The 17,721-nt window shown below is 42.1% G+C and overlaps 1 protein-coding gene across 3 annotated transcripts in view; it reads left to right on the plus strand.

Moving 5' to 3' along the window:
• The window catches only part of rasa2 (RAS p21 protein activator 2), a 46,667-nt gene extending 41,252 nt beyond the window's left edge, over positions 1-5,415 (plus strand). For all 3 annotated transcript variants that reach the window (XM_031573801.2, XM_031573800.2, XM_031573802.2), the window contains 4 exons: positions 338-546; positions 869-972; positions 1,217-1,397; positions 3,306-5,415. In XM_031573801.2, coding sequence (XP_031429661.1) covers positions 338-546; positions 869-972; positions 1,217-1,397; positions 3,306-3,336 — 525 coding nt within the window. In that variant the 3' untranslated portion in view covers positions 3,337-5,415. The remainder of the gene's footprint in view (positions 1-337; positions 547-868; positions 973-1,216; positions 1,398-3,305) is intronic.
• Positions 5,416-17,721: the final 12,306 nt, after the last annotated feature.

The raw sequence follows: 17,721 nt of genomic DNA on the forward strand, positions 1-17,721 counted from the left end.
ACAGTGCAGGGAGGAACATAAAGATAAAAAGCAACCTTTGGTTAAGAGTTTCAAATATAGGGAATATAGTCAAGCACAGATGGAAGGCAGGATGTTAACCCAGGAGGGTCTAACTGATGTACAGGTTACAACATGAAGATCAGGCTTTTGGGAGTATGTGTGTGTAGGTGTTTGTGTTTGTGTGAGTATGTTTAATGCATAATGCTTCTAAAAAATGTTAAGTCATCAATTAGTCACATACTTTGACAGAGAAGGGGCAGCTTAATGATGCGCACAAACCAAGTGCATGGGTTTTCATGCATTTAACAATGTGTGTGTGTCTGTGTCTGTGTCTCAGATGTTTCAGGTGATCCACGTTGAGAAGCCTCTGTACGTGCAGGCAGGGAACTGTGTGGAGGCCAGCGAGTGGATCGAGGTGCTCAGCCAGGTGAGCCGCTGCAACCCGGGCCGCCTGGGCACCTACCACCCCTCCGCCTACCTCATGGGAGCCTGGCTGTGCTGCCACAACTCCTTCGAGACCCAGCCCGGCTGCAAGCCCTGCACCATGTGAGTGACCACACACACGTGCGCGCACACGCACACACGCACACACACACACACACACACACACACACACACACACACACACACATGCATACACACATACCAAGTCTACGCTCAGCGCAATAGCTCTGTATGTAGAAAATCTGCCTGTAATGACGGCAGCTATTGGCACCAGTGTGATCTAATGGCATGTGTTGCCTATATGCCAACATCATATTAACAACAGGAGAGCTGAACATTTGAAATGTTATGACAGAATGGTGGTGCTGGCCAACCGTTAACCATTAACCATCAATCGTAACCGTGTCTCTGTTTTACATGTCAGGAGCATGCCGGTCAACATCCAGCTGGACATCGACTGTGACCGCGAGACTGAGAGGATCTTCTCCATGTTCTCGTCCAACCTCACCAAGCTGCAGAAAATGGAAGGCAAGAAAACCCTCTATTATTCTCCCTCTCCCTCTCTCTCTCTCTCTATCTCTCTCTCTCTCTTTCTCTCTCTATCTCTCTCTTCTTCGTTGTCTCTCTCTTTTTTTTCCCCTCTCAGCACATATTAAAGTGTTTTATCTTTTGAGTGGAACAGTAGTTGCGAATGTGCATTTGTGTATATACTGCGCATCATATGTTTAATTTTGTATATTTTAAGTGTGTGTGTGTGTGTTTCCTCCTCCAGATGCCTGTGCCAGCCTGTCTGTGTACCTGGGTCAGCAGAAGGAGCAGGAGGAGTACTCCCTCTTCACCATCCAGGACCCTAGGGAGACGTTTGGCACCATCCAGCACGTCCGCGCGGTGCTAGAGGAGCTGCAGGCTCACCACGACACACACGGAGCCCTCGCCGACGAGCCCGGCTCCATGTAAGACCTCCCGACCCTCGTCCCTATTTCGGAAGCCATTACACTCTATTTGTATTATTACTGTAGGTTAAGGGCTTAAGATTTCAGTCGATACATTTGTGTTTTTGTTTTTGAACAATGTGAAAAATGCCTACATATCAAAATGGAGATTAGTGCTTCCTCTGCTGTCAATCACAGCCCCAACATTCCTCTGGAGTTGTGGCAGTAACGCTGTCAGTAGACTAAGGGAGCTAGGGTATATTAGAGCCCGTCTACTGTTAAGAAATTCTCTGGGGGGTTGCGGTTTGATAGTAAAAAAAATTACCTTTCATGGGTCCATTGACGTGGGTCTTTGAATGTTGTTGCCGCAGTGAATTGTGGTTTCCTTTTGTAAGGGATGGTCCGGTGCTAAAGGAGATTGAAGCGCCTTTCCTTCATCGTTTAGAGAATTCAACCAGCTCTCATCATGGCTGCCACTTAGATACTTCCGGGTCATTTCACTCAGTTAGGAACCTTCCCAAGCAAAAAAAGACCAACCCCTGCCTGGGTATGCAGTCTGATTCCCTGGATGTGTTTCTTGCTGTTGCGTCTGCACCGAACAGTTCTATTGGTCTGTCTATTGCCTGTTTTTAATGTGGCAAGTGACTGCTGCCGGTCAGCCATGCCGGTAAACCATAGAATAATAGCAAACTGAATTACACTTGTGGTCGAGTAATGTCGGTGTATGTAGTCACTAGTGGTAAATAACATAAAGTCACATTAGAACAAAGATTACTCCTCTCAAATAGGCATAATCGTGGATTTTCACCTATGTTTACGAACATGCTGTCTGTTTACTGCTGTAAGCTGTAACTATTTTTACTACTGGTATTAATATAATGATTTAAACATTTTAACACATTTGGATATCCCTTCAGTTATTCACCTATTAATTATCCAGTAGTAGCCTAATTAGGGTTTCCTTTCAGTGGCAAACTGTAAGGGCCTGCTTAACCTACTCTGCAGGCCTTACCCTTCTCAAGCTGGAGGAAAGCATATATATATTAATATAATCTTCATCAGTCATAAGATAAACACTGAGAGGGAATGCTTAGTCGAATTTTGTTCTTCATTAAATGTTTTCACTAAGCCCCGCCTCCAAGGGCTTTCAGAATTTGCTGAGAATCCCTCACTAGTGTAAAGAATCGTAAAACTGATGAAATTATTTTGCTTGGACATGGTGGGTGTAGATATTTTTCCGGGCCCAAGGCTTTCTCTAGCTTTCCTGCAGCCCTGGGAAGGAACAACTTCTAACCTAGTATTGGTTGACAGTGGGCCTTTTTTTGGTTTGATCAACCAAGAATATGTTATCACAGACAGCAGTACTTTTGGGGTGACTTTTGGTGTCCCTCTCAGGGATTGCTCTTGAAATACCCTCATGTAGTCTAATGGCCGATGTGGAACAGACTAGCTTACTGGGTAAAAGCTCTATTGGAACTAAAGGTAGCAGCATGACAAACCTGTTCCAGCAGCTGAGACAAACGCATGCAATGGGAGCAATGTAAACGCTTCTCTAGCTATTGCCTACCAGTGGTGCTTTATTTTATTTAAAATAACTTTTATTTTGCAATAAGTGATGCACATTGACATTTTTGCCACTGGTAACCCAAAACCTTGGCAACGTCATATCCATTGACTGCTTGACAGTTCCAGAATAGTCCTGAGCGCCACTGTTCACAGAACAGACCTGGTAGCCAAGAACTTGGTGGTACTGAGCCAAGAGCAATATACACCATCTGTTGTATTTACAAGGTAGTGCAGCTCATGCTATTGAGCTCACAGTACTTTACGAAGTCCGGGGGGAAAAAACACTCTCAAATATTCATGTAATTCTAACAGAATGGAACTAGGACTTCTTGTGACATCTTTTTATGTGTGTTTATATTTCAGGGAAAATCCTATAGTGGGGAAGACCTCCTAACTGTGGACAGTAAGAGATTACATCCACAGCAGCAGGGGAGGCTGTTTGCCCACACAGAGACATGTTGGAGTTATGGCAAGGGGAATACAGTGAGGACCGCATCGCCTCAACTCACTTTGCCTCGTCTGCCTCCCCACAGCCTTCGCCAAGCCTTGGCCAATCAGCGGAGGCCTTGCTGACCAGCTGACCTCTCATTAAGGGCTTGGCTCGGTTGAGGATTTTTATTTTCCCTCCCATTTTAAGACGATTGAACAACCTAAAACGTTTCCCACTAGTGCCTCGGTCCAGCTATCAATGGCCAACCCTCTCATGAGAGACAATCCTCCTGGGGCGAAGACAAATCTGTTGGTTTTCGAAGACATCATATGTGCTGTGAACATGAGGGAGAAAAAAAAAACAAGAAACAAAACGAAAAAAAAAAAAACAAGAATGACAGACATCACATGGTCGGTCTGTGTGATGAAGGCTGCTAAATCTCACCTCTTTTTATTTTTCTTTGGTTTGTCTTTTTGGAAATCTCATTTTCTGAGCAATCATCGAGACCTCTGGTCTCTCCTTGTTTGGGCCTTGGTATCTCACATACTGCACTTGGAGAGAGCATTCCTCCATACCAGCCATTCCTCTGCCCCAACACTTTCTCTCTCCCTCTTACAGTCACTCTATCTCTATACACTTTCCTTTTTCTCTCTATCCATCCCTGCCTATCTTTCTGTATTTCTCTATGTCTGTCTGTCTCTCTCTCTTTCTTTCTATTCTCTTTATCTACATCTGTCTTTACTCTCTTCTCCCCCCTGCCCTTCTCTCTCTCTCTCTCTCTCTCTCTCTCTCTCTCTCTCTCTCTCTCTCTCTCTCTCTCTCTCTCTCTCTCCCTCTCTCTCCCCCCTGTTCTGTTCTTTGTTTGAGAGGATGGCGTTGATCTGCCTTAAGTTCTGGTTGGATGTATTCTCCTCCTCCAGCCTCCACTGGCTTAGGGAATTATGCTCAAGCACTTTAGACATTTGGAACGTTCCAGATGGAATCATTTAGATACATGGTATCAACCTGCTCCCTCTACGGATCAGTTTAATGATCATCAGTCCCTTGTGTAAGTCTTGTATGATAACATTTGTACGTTTGTAGATTTTTTTTTAAAAGAAAAGATTAGCTATTTTTCTTATGCCAAAGAAGACCATTTCGTAGGGTTGACAACTTGAGAAAGAGTTTTAAGTGTATTTTAAATACAGACATTCTGAAGAAAAAAAGGAATATTATCTATGTCCAGCTGTGTGTTCTAATGTTTTTTTTGTTTGTTTTGTCCTTTTCATTGAATTTTTTTTTTTGTTCAGTGAACTGTCATTCATTGGCCTTCACGTCAAATCATGTTTTTTTTTCTTGTTAGTTTTTTAAGAATGGCTTCAAAACTTTCCTTTTACACTCCTAGCAAAAGACGGTGTGGTATGAGGACAGCACATGACACTCCTCAGTAGATAGTACTGTGATGTCATAACCCTGTCAATCATGCATTTTTTAGGGTTCTGATTGGTCCCATTGTTTGTCGATCTTTGCTTAGGTCATCCCTTCTGGTATGACTGACCTGTGCAACCTGCATATAAATTCACTGTGTTAGGACAGATTTTTCAAATCAAATCTAAACTGGCAGACAGTTGAATCCATGCGTGTTTGCCTCTTTAAAAAAAAAAAAAAAAAAAAGAAACAGTGTCTGTCGTTGTATAAAGTCTTTATTCTTTTTGATAATTTCGTCCGCAACCATCAACTGGTTAATGGCCGTTGCATGAACGCATATCAAAGTGGAATAAGAAATGTACTACACCATAGCACAGGGTTTATCATGCATCTTAATGTCTTTGCTTGAGGGAAGCAACGGTCTGGTCCATCATATATTTCTGTGTGCTTCATTGTATTTAAAGTTTTTTTTTTTTGTTTTGTTTTTGTTTTTTTTGTTTTTTAGATGTCTTATTTTTTTCCTTCCTTTTTAGCAGACCTGTAATTATGTTTTAACACACACTGTGAGCTGATCACTTTGTAAACTGTTTTGCTTTGATGGTACCTTTTTTAAGTGAATAAATAATTTTAACACTCCCTCCAATGCCACACTCCCCTTACTCATGCGGTGTCAGCTGCTCGCCGGTTCTAGAGGAGAACCACTGGAGAACCATTGGAACGGTGACTGTGGCTGAATCAGATGAGGTGGTTTTGTTTCTAGACACTTTTTTTTTGTCTTCCTTTTCCCCCTTCATCTGTTTCTTTCTTTGTCAAGTTTTCAGCTGGGTGTCAACGACTCTTAATTCAAACCTGCAGTTTGGTCCTGAGTGAAACTGTTAAAAGTAGTGCTGTCAGTTTAACGCGTTATTAACGGCGTTAACGCAAACCCATTTTAACGCCGTTATTTTTTTTATCGCGAGATTAACGCGATTTCTTTTTTTTATTAATTTTTTATTTTTTATTTTTTTTTAGATTAACGTCCTTTTTGGCCTCGCAAACTGTGTAGTAGGCTAACGTTACGGTTTGAGTGAATGGTGAGCGCGATACGGCGAAATGGATGATAAAAAGCTTCTGAATGGAAAGTTTACTTTTAAAAGTTGTGTTGTGCAAAAGAAGCGAGCTTCACTGTTGTCTGAAAATGTCAACAGGCAGCTGGCTGAAATTCAAAGAAGTAGTAGGCTTACCTTTTTATTGGTAACCTAACTGTTACGGTTCATTGTTTCTGAAATAAGAGACCTGACTGCTATGTTCCCAGCAAACTTGAAAAAAAGAAAATATTAAGCCATGGTTTAACTGCACTATAGGCTGAGTCCTTGTTTACCTGAAATGTGCACTTTATCATTTTATTTTGTACCGCCCTGTTTGGCAATGTTGGTTTTCAATAAAATAAAACATTTGCTTAAAGCAAGCCAATCCACTTTTCCATGTTGATAAGGGCAGTAAAATAAAAATAAAATGATGGAAAAAATAAATAAATAAATACAATTTAGAATAGATACAAATTTGCGATTAATCGCGATTAATTTTGAGTTAACTATGACAAAAATGCGATTAATCGCGATTAAATATTTTAATCATTTGACAGCACTAGTTAAAAGTATAACTGATCTACTGAATTGGGCTCATGGGTGATATATTGTGTGTGTGTGTGTGTGTGTGTGTGTGTGTGTGTGTCTACAAACTCAAACTGCCCCCTGTCCAGGAGATATCCAGATATCCTTCCAATATGTTGTCTTGGTGTTTTGAAGGCATATAATAATCCATGGTCCATGAGAATTACGTTTTTTTACTTACGGATAACTTTTTAACCTGGGCCCTATTTTCCCATCTTTTTTGGTCCATATTTTTTACTAGGGACAAAAACGATTGAAATTGGTCCAGTATTGAGTTAGAATGCTATGACCGGCAAACGCAAGACAGCTATACAATGTAATCCCATGGGGAAAGCATCAGCCTCAGGGTAAACCGCTTGTTTTCACCACTGACATGTTCATAATGTTACTGTAAGTGTCTGACAACATTGAAAGGATCCCTACAGAGATAGTGTCTGTTTACATCAATAACTGTAGAACTGTTTCTAGTTTCTTCGCAGTCATTAGTTTGCCTTCCTCTTCTTCCAGTGAGGCAGAACTAATGACTGTAGAATACATAGGATTATATTGTATAACCGTTTTGCAGCTTGAAGTTTATTCATTTCGTAAAAACTAACATTTACATAAATATCCATGGAGCCCGTGGAGTCCCGCCAGCTCTTTTAAACCAGTCCTACTGTTACCTGTGTGGTCATCCTACTGTTACCTGTGTGGTCAGGCCCAGTCCTACCTGTTACCTGTGTGGTCATCCTACTGTTACCTGTGTGGTCAGGCCCAGTCCTACCTGTTACCTGTGTGGTCATCCTACCTGTTACCTGTGTGGTCAGGCCCAGTCCTACCTGTTACCTGTGTGGTCAGGCCCAGTCCTACCTGTTACCTGTGTGGTCATCCTACCTGTTACCTGTGTGGTCAGGCCCAGTCCTACTGTTACCTGTGTGGTCATCCTACCTGTTACCTGTGTGGTCAGGCCCAGTCCTACCTGTTACCTGTGTGGTCATCCTACCTGTTACCTGTGTGGTCAGGCTGTCAAAGTGGCTGGAGGCAGGAGAGAGACCAAATCAGTGCCTGCATCATCAAGCACAGCCTATGACAGAGACCCAGGCCTCAGCACAGTCAATCCCACAACATAATCACACAATACAATGTAATAGAAATTTCACAAATGGCTCCAACATGCCTTCCCTTAAGGTTATTTTTAGCTACATTTTTTGCTGATTGTCTTTCCCCCCTCCCTGTAGACTCTACAGTGTAGAGGTTTCACATTCCTACACTGATTGAAAGCAGTTTTTCAAGACATATATATATATATACATATGTATATATTGCTTTCTTTCTCGTTGGTTGAACCCTCTTTATTAAGACAATCACCACATGGACTGTGCAGTGTGTTTTCAGTTTGTCCACAATGGATCAGTGTTGTCCGTGCGCGCTACTGGATCCTCTTCTCTTGGAGGGCTGCCCTGTAGGTGGCAGCCAAGGGTTAGGAGGAAGCTCCGAGGGTCTCCATGTACAGACTGCAAGAGGCTGTGATGTGGGTTTACCATGCAGTCATAGCACTGCATACCACACCACCGGAGCTGCAGGACCAAGAGTCATGTTCAAGTCAGAGAACATTCATTAACATATTTAGGTGACTTAGGTGTGCGTGAGTGTGTGTAAAAAAAAACAAAGATTTGCAGTTGGAAGGTTGATTAAGTTCAGAATCCCGCAGAGTTGCCCAAATGCTGTCAGCGTTGGACCCTTTTAAATTTGATGTTTTGTTTTAATGTTATTAATTCATATTCATTAAGGTAACTACACATTTGCCTCTAGCCAGACTAGACTGTTTTTTTTTTTTTATCTCAGTTCATTTCAATGATCAATGTAGTAAATAATGTATTATAGTCTAGTAATGCCAGCATAAAGTCTTCAAAGGGTTTCAAAATGAGCTTAACTGTATTTCTGGCATATACATTTCAGCTGTGCTCGATTCATTAAGTTTGTGGTGACAGTATGTTGGACGTTCAGTGCTGGTTGAATAACTGAGCTGGATGAGTTTTGGTAAAGTAAACAGAATGCGACCCCTACCCCCAAAAACAAATGTACCTCCTTCAGTTCCACCCACATCCAGGGGGCAGAGCCTGATCCATTGACTTGATTATAAACTTCAGAAGGGAATGTCTCAGCTATATGCTGCCAAGGCTTTTTGATGATAACAACAGTTCATGGAAGCCTTTGGTGAGGTACAGTTGTGCATTTCACAGACAAGCAACCTTTGATTTGGCTCCTACTCAGTCCTTGGTGTTTTCCAGGTGCATAGCCACACAAAATTCAAAATGGTTTTCCTTTGCTGTCTTTTGCTGATTGTCTTTCCCCCCTCCCTGTAGAGGCTTCACATTCCTGCACTGATTAAAAGCAGCATTTCAAGGTTTTTTTTTTGTTGTTGTTTGCCCTTCCCGTTGGTTAAACTCTCTTTTGTAAGACAATCACCACTTGGACCAGGGCCCAATGGTGGGCCGTGTGGTGTGGTTTTAGTTTGTCCACAATGGATCACTGTCGTCCATGCGCGCTACTGGATCCTCCTCTCTGCTCTCTGTTGTTAGTGCTGGCCTTGGCTGAGTCGGGCCCCCGGGCGATCAAATACGTTTGTGTGGCCCGGCCATTGCTCATTATTGTTAGTCATTCTTCACCGTTTTCCCTCACATTGTTCAGCAGTAAGAGTGTGTGTGAGCGTGCATGTGATGAGAGCGCGAGAGGAGGAGTAGGGAGAAGGCAACACACATTTGACTCTTGCTAAAGGGAAAGTTGGGTTGAGAGTGAGTCCAAAGTGTTGAGCTACATACGGAGAACCAGTTATTTCACTGAGTAACAATGCTATTGAAGATGAGAAGTATCGACAGGGTTAAAAAAAAAAATAGGAAGAGAGAAAGGGACTGTTCAGCTGTGGCAACCAAATGTCAACACGTGCTGTAGACTGTGGCCAAGCTTCCCATCTTTAAAGAGTGACTTTGAAAATATATTTGTTAATCAAAGAAGGACAAAGAAAGGTATTCAAAATCATTAATTTATAATTAAAGGGGATGAAGCATCTTGGCCATAGTCTTAACATAAGGCATTATCAATCACACACATATTCATTCATCCATTCTCCCAAGCCAACAGCAAAAAAACATCTGGATTGGCTGGACAGTGATCTTCAATGGGCTGAATAGCGATCTTTAATGGGCTGGATAGTGGCCTTTAAGCATAGTAGTAGATCAGAGCTCACTTTAACTTTCTACAGAGGCAATGAGACATAGCAGTTGGGCTGTCAATCTGATAGTGCTATATTCTCTCCAGTTGTGTGTTGTGATTGTAACTGGACAATACGGATAGAAAGTGGTCCAGTTCTGTGGCAGGAGTTTGGTTCTCTGAAGACAACAACAGAGAAGAGGGTTGGGGGCATCCTGGGGCCAGCCACAATATTGACCTCAACAAACTAGGAGCCAGCCAGGAGGCTTTCAATCTGTGTGATCAAGGGCGTAACCACGCATTCTTTGGGGGGGTCGTGTCCCCCCCAATATTGAGAAAGTACCAACCTGTCCCCCCCAATATACAGCAGAAAATATGTAAAATATATGTTCTCCTCTTATGAACCCTGTCAATGGATCGGTCTCTTGTCATGTCTTATTTATTTTCAATTTATTTCCGTTTGTTAAGAAAAACATAAGTGTGTGAATCCCCCCTCCTAATTGTACACTTGTGTGATTTCGCTTGAAACCACTTCGCGTCGTTCTGCGTTGGCATGGTTACGCCCTTGTGTGTGATCACTCTGTTTCAGTGAAGGTTATGTATGATTAATCTGTTTTAGTAAAGGTTAAGTATGATCAATCTGTTTTAGTGAAGGTTAAGTATGATCAATCTGTTTCAGTGAAGTTTAAGTATGATCAATCTGTTTCAGTGAAGAAAGTATCCAAAAATGTATGTATTTTTATTATTCACTCGCTCGCTGCCACTATCTGTCTGTTTCACTCCCTTTCTCTATCCTTCCCTCATGCCCAGAGCCACCGGAGTGGCCTGCTCTGTACTCCCTGCAGATGTGGCAGCCAGGGTGGCCTCGTCCGGGAGTCTGGGCTTTCAATATGTTTCAGTGGAGTTGAATTTCTAATTAAGCCTCTCTCTATCGCTCATCCTTTCTCTTTCCTCTCTCTTTCTCTCTCTCTCTTTTCTGTCTTACTCAATTTCTCCATCCTTCTTTCATATCCAGAGCCGTCGAAGCTGCCTGCTCTGTGGGCTGGGAATCAGGGGTGGGAATCTCCAGGTTCCCTTCATGTGTCCTCTGGTCATGTTTGCCTCACATGACCGCCCTCCTCACGCAGCCTGACCCTGACTGGATTGAATGTAATGGAGATTGACAAACGTTGCTTGCTCTCCCTTGTGTGTTTAACAGACTGATTCAATGTTCTGTGTTGTGCGTATGCATGTCTGTCAGTCGAACGGAAAGAAAAGACAAGGTTCTCAATTCTTGTTGTTGTTGTTTATTTAGAATGCAGCAGAGAGGAATCTTTCAGCTGGTTTGGTTAGCTTTCAGTACCACATGAGAATTCATTCGAATGCCTCTGTGAGGGACCGCTCGGTCCCCCCACGTTATTGGGATGTGGCGACTAGAGATAGTGGTGGAGAGGAACAAACCACGGTGCACGAGATGATAGTTTTCGTACAAAAATAGATATTTGTATTTATTTGGCTCCAACACTAAACATACTGTATATACAAAAACAAACAAACATAAATAAGTACTTAAACAGTACTCAAAAACTAGCTTACTAGTTTAAACAGCAATGCAACAATATTCCAAAAGTATTCCAACAGCATGTACTTCACCTCACATCAAGCAAGTACTCCTTCTCTATCACCCTAGGCGTGTGTCTGTGTGTGTGCGTGCAATGTCTCTCTCTCGCTCATGCAGGCAATGAGAGTAACGTCTCTTTCTCCCGCTTTTGCGGGGCAACGTGAGTAAACTACTCCATGTTACTGCTCACCGGTCCGTGGAAAGGGAAATTCACCGTTCCACAGCCTCAATTTGAATGAGAGTTAGGCTTGGGTTGTGCAAAAACTTTTGCATAGATGTTGCAGACAGTAGTTGTAATGACAAATGGCCTGCTAATCAAATACCAGTTTTCAACCAATTTGTCTACGATGTCTACACTTGTCAGAAAAATTAGGATAAATGAATGCATGCGAGACACTGAGCTTAGCCAAGGCAGCTTTCCATTGTTTTCAAGGGATCTGGTAAACATTTAAAATCATGCCAGGGTATCAAAAAAGCCCTGCATTCACATAATCCTAACATGGTAGCATGGTTCAGAACTGCTCCCTCCCGACCTATAAACTTTGACCTCTGTGATGCCTATGTGAACACTGAGGTGAGGAGGCTATGACAGACGCTTACAGACTTTCCAAACACTGTCCAAGCTACTTTCAGGATGCATGTGTGTGTTAACCTCATTTTTGCATGACATCAGTGGATGCACCGTGTGGATAGGTCCCAAACACAGGTTGCAGCAGGCTTGGCTCCTTGTCTCAGTCATACAGCTCCAGCCTCTTTAGTGTGTGTGTGTGTATAAAAGATACTGGAGCCGTAGCTGCTTGAACATTCTGTCCCAGCCTCCACCTGGGACACCTTCAGTTTTTGGCACAAGTGACAGGACTAGCAGGCAGGGATGCCCGTCTCTGGAATTTACTGGGTCTTACTTGTTAAAGTAACACTATGCAACAATTTGACACTTTTTGAGGTATGGTTTTATAGGCAACTAGTTTTGGTACCATCCTCAAATTCCTTTTGATAGCATATGGTCATGTCAGTGGTGGAAGAAGTACTGAAGTTTAGTACTTAAGTAAAAGTACAAGTACCCAGGAAAATAAAAGTAAAAGTACTACATCAACAATCCTACTTAAGTAAAAGTAAAAAGTACTTACTTTTAAATTTACTTTAAGTATTAAAAGTAAAAGTACTCATGCAAAAGACATAGCTACTGGTAATAAATACCTCTACAGATGTCACTACTAGTAATAATTATAAGCAACAACATTTGTTAATTGGAAAGGTTGGTGTACTTATTGTGCCTACCGTCTGTAATACTGTTCACACTCTATCTAACAATTCTGCGGATGACAAGTTATCTACCAGGGATTATTTGCAAAGTTAATACCATTAAGCCAAACCAATAAAGACACCATGTGATATCTTTAAATATTTTATTTAATTGTAAACGTGTAAAAAAGGGAAACATGGACCATTAAAAACAAATGTAATTGTAAAACTGGACAGAACAAGGCACGCTAGCTTGACATAGCTAACCTACCAGCTTTATCTTACCACTACGTTAAATATATAATGAAGATACAATCATGTTTTTTGAAGCTATTGCTGTATGTCAACATGCATTTCGCTAGATAACATTATAATATCATGTCAGTAAACGAATACATACATATATCAATATTCAAAAGTCAGGGACATTAACTTAGCATAGAAATCACTCTGCTTACCTCGATATGCTACTTTAAATTTGAGGGCGAATTATTGAAGGCTAGCAACTCCTTTTTTTTGAGGGAGACAGGAAACGCATTGAAAACTCCAGGAGTCATTCTTGGGGCCTTTGAACTCGAACATATCTTTTAAATAGGGCCAAGGGTGGCTCATATCAGAGGGCTCAGTTCAGGCCGACTCTGGATCCATGTTAAATAGGCAGTTAGTCAGGCTGTCTGTTGAATGTTCAGGTATAACAGGCAAAGCTACCGCTAGTGCTGCTGGCAAACGCGCACTCTGATATCATTGGAGTTGATAGAGCCACCTGATTGGTTTAAACTTCCAAAACAGCAACGCAATCCATAGTTTTGTGTAGGCAACATTTTGGCGAAACTGTGTTCATAAAATGTAACGAGTAACAACCCATATTGTAGAAATGTAGCGGAGTAAAAGTATAGATAATAGCTAGATAATGTAATGGAGTAAAAGCAAAAAGTCTGCTCTATTATTTTTACTTAAGTAAAGTACAGATACGTACAAATGTACTTAAGTACAGTAACGAAGTAAAAATACTTTGTTACATTCCACCACTGGGTCATGTGAAGGACAGATAAACTCCTGTTTCTTTCCCACCAGCCATCCAGGATATGACCTATGTAGTTCTGTGTTTCCTGGCTGGAACACTTTGCAAAACTGGAAGAAAAGCTTTCACAGCATGATATTTTCAGCTATACTGCCAAAAGACACCAGTTAGTGTGTTGGAAAGCTTCTATCAGTGTCAACTGGGCTGTTGGTGGTGTTTGCAAGGTTTTTAAATGCTTTTTAGGTAGTTAGCATGCTAGTTTTGGGACAGAACTCCTTATTGCTGCTTTAACTAAGAATAATCCTAGAATCAAATTGAGCAGAGCATCTATTTTCTTGAAAGCAATCTATTATTACATATATTTTAAGGCCAGTCAGCTTAGGTTAAGATTGATTGATTGATTGATTCCCAAAGGGAAATTGTAAAAATCAAAAATGGCATTAGTAAAAGCAGCGTTAAGACTGAATGTAACCTCGTACATGAGAAAACACGCAAGCAGGAATGTATCTCTAACACACACACACACTTGAATAACCCTCTTGCCTCAGGTGTTCTGAACCTCCTGAGCTAACCTGAGCTAGACCTGAGCTAAAAACTGCAGGCAGTCTTTGCAGTCTAGGTATGAGTATAACTGTTTTAGTATGTGAATAAGCTGTAACGCCTCCATCTGTTGAGTCATAAAGAGAAGGGAATGAAGGCTGGGTGGGGGCTGATGCTTCAGAGAAGGATGCTGGATATGCTTAGCTAAGTCATAACACATGCCTCCTCTGGCTGCCCTCACTCCAGTTCAGTTCCGTATCTGTCATCACTGCTGCAGAGCACTGGGCCAGATTCACTCCTGTCTGTGGTGGAATGAGAGCTGACCGAGCTGACTCAAAACATCTTTCTTTGAACAAGAAAAAAGTAATCAATAAATCAAATTCCTGTAGTGTTTTTTTTTTTTTTTTTTGCTAGAGTTTGCTTTGAGATTTCTAACAGGTTCCGCAGTGATCTTAAAACACTCTCCATCTCTTATTTTAGGGCAATGGTGTGTGCCTAAGCATCAAGATAAACATGAAATTTAGTGAAATTATCCATGAGAGAAAAATGGCTGCAGCAGAAGGAATACCTGCCAAACAAAAACTAGATCAGGAATCAGGCCGTTTTTCTTGTTTGCAGCCTTGATTAATGTATTTGGGGTATAGGATAAACATTGCAAAAGCGTGCAGGCAAAACCAAAACTTCCCTTTAGGCGTTGTTCTCCACCATCTTCCAAGACTTCGCACAAGAGTGCTTTCTTTTCATCTACATCTGATCATTTAACTCAGCCTTTTATCTGAAGTTACGTCCAGTGCCGGCAGTTCATATATTTGACTATTATATTATACAGTATATCATTATATGTGCTCCCTGGCAATGGAACCGATGAACTTGTTGTTAGCACCCTGGAGGTATTAGAACCACTGCACCAGTGAAGCACAGGAAACTTGTTGAACAGCAATAGACCTCATTTCCTTGGTCTGGCACTCGATCACAGTTGCATTAGGCAACCGAATAAAAACTATTCTGGTGTAACTGCCTTCTCTGTTCTCTGCTCATTTTCCTTCTTTGTCGAGAAGAACAAACAGTGCATTCTTTCAGACCCATTCACGTTTTGTCATGTTGCAGCCTTATGTTACAATCATTGAAATTATATTTTTCCCTGATCAATCTATACTCTAGTGCTCCATAATGACAAAGCAATACCAAGATTTTGTTTTTGCAAATGTATTAAAAAAGGAAAAACTGAAATATCATATTGACATATATATTCAGACTCAGTACTTAGTTGAAGCATCTTAGGGTGCAATTACAACCTCAAGTCTTCTTGGGTATGACGTGACAAGCTTTAAACACCTGGAGTTGGGGCTTTTCTGCAGATTCTCTCAAGCTCTGTCAGGTTGGACATGTACCGTCTGTGGACAGCCATTTTAAGGTCTCTCCAGAGATGTTCGATTGGGTTCAAGTCAGGGCTCTGGCTAGGCCATTCAAAGACAGAGCTGTCCCTAATCCACTCCTGTGGTGTCTTGGCTGTGTTCTTAGGATCATTGTCATGTTAGTGAATTTTCATCCAAGCCTGAGGTCATGAGAGCTCTATACTTTCAGCTTTCCCTCAACCCTGACCAGTCACCCAGTCCCTGCCACTGAAAAAGATCCCCACAGCATGATGCTGCCACAGCCATGCTTTACGACTGGGATGGTATTGGGCAGGTGATTGCCAGATGTGATGCTTAGTACTGAGGCCAAATCGTTCAGTGTTGGTTTTATCAGACCACAGGATCTCGTTTCATAGTCTGAGAGTCTTTTATGGCCACTCTGCCATGAAACCCAGATTAGTGGAGAGATGCAATGATGGGAGACACTTCCAGAAGGACAACCTTCTCCACACAGGGTCTCTGGAGTTCAGCCAGAGTGACCATCGGGTTCTTGTTCACCACTCTTACCAAGGCCCTTCTGCCCTGATCACTCAGTTTTGCCAGGCAGCCAGTTCTAGGAACAGTCCTGGTTGTTCCAAACATCTTCCATTATAAGAATTATGGAGGCCACTGTTGTCTTGGCAACCTTCAATGCAGCAGAATGTTTTGTAGACTTCCTCAGGTCTGTGCCTCAACACTAACTCTGTCTCTAGCACAATCTCTAGTCTCTGAGCTCTGCAGGCAGCTCCTTTGACCTCATGGTTTGGTTTTTGCTCTGATATGCATTGTCTGCTGTGAGACCATATATAGACAGGTGTGTGCCTTTCAAAATATATCCAATAAGTGTAATTCACCACAGGTGAATCAAGGTATAGAGAAATGGGAGGCATAGTAAAGGGTCTGAAAATATCAATGTGATATTTACAGTTTTTACTTTTTCCTGTTTCACCTCAATGGACGGCACCCAAGAAGAGAAAACCTGGCTTGCTCTTCGGCACAAAACTGCAAGACTTAACTTTGCCAAAGAACATGAAAAGAAGCCTGATGAAAATTGGAAGCACACTCTTTGGTCAGATAAACTAAGATAAATTTGTTCGCCTCAGATTGGCTCCAGCATATTTGGCATAAACCTGACCGGGACCATCACAGTGAATGCATAGTCCCGGCAGTGAAGCACTGAGATGGGAATTCGTTGGTATGGGGCTGCATGTGTGCAAAAGGTGTTTGGAAGATGACATTTATAGATGGCATGAATGCCTGTGGATATTCCAAAATACTGACAAGATGACTCCCAGTCTCCAGAATTTTGGCAGAAGAGGAATATTTCAGCATGATGATGATCCAAAGCACACTGCCAACATCACGCAAGAGTTTCTACTAAACAAACACTATGACCTGGCCAAGTATGTCACCTGACTTGAATCCAACAGAACTGTTTAACTTAGAAGTAATGCAATTACTTTGAGGTGATGCAATTTTGAATCCTTTGGTTTTAAAGTTATATTGCACAGGGGTGTACTCACTTCAGCTGTGATTGAGATTTCTGTAGTGAAACATTAGGGTTAGCAGTTGGCACCTGCGTGTCTAGTATGGGTGTTTTTGAAAGCACAAAAGACACGCTGGCCACAGTTCACTGGTCAGAGTTCATATTGCACTAGTCCTGGTTCTCTCTAAACTGCCTTGCATGGATGGAGCTCTCTCAAGCATAGATGCCTGTTTGTTTCTCTCTCTCTCTCTCTCTCTCTCTCTCTCTCTTTCTCTCTGGTCTGTCTGTTCGTCCGTCTCTGCCAGGTCTTTTTGCGAAACGTGGAGCAGCTGGACTCCAACATATTTCTCAAGTCCTCTTCTGCTTCGCTGGAAAAGACAGTGGGTAGCGGACCCGCCGAACATCCATCCACGTCAAAGGTGCCTCAGCGAATGAACATCAAACACTGCCCAGGCCATCTGAAGAGCATACGCCACTCCTATCCCCAGTGCAGGTTTATTGTATTTCCTCAAATCAAGTATAAATCTGCCAGGATGATCACATGCACATTTAAGGAAGTAGGACATCTTGGCAGTCTTCAGCAGCACAAGTCCTCTCAGGTCAATCACAGATGAGTTACATCTGTGGTTTATGGCGTCTCCTAGGGTGGATCCTGCGGCGTATTGTGCCTGAGCCACATGCGACAGGACACAAAGGTGAGCTCAATTTGATGGCATGGAACAGTCTGGGCAGAATGTTCTGGCAATGTGTTTCCTCTGCATGGCTGTGCTGTTGTTCATAATGATGGAGCGACTAAGTGCGAGACTAAGTAGTAGTTT

The sequence above is a fragment of the Clupea harengus genome, chromosome 9 (genome assembly GCF_900700415.2).
Source record: "Clupea harengus chromosome 9, Ch_v2.0.2, whole genome shotgun sequence".
NCBI classification, from domain to species: domain Eukaryota; kingdom Metazoa; phylum Chordata; class Actinopteri; order Clupeiformes; family Clupeidae; genus Clupea; species Clupea harengus.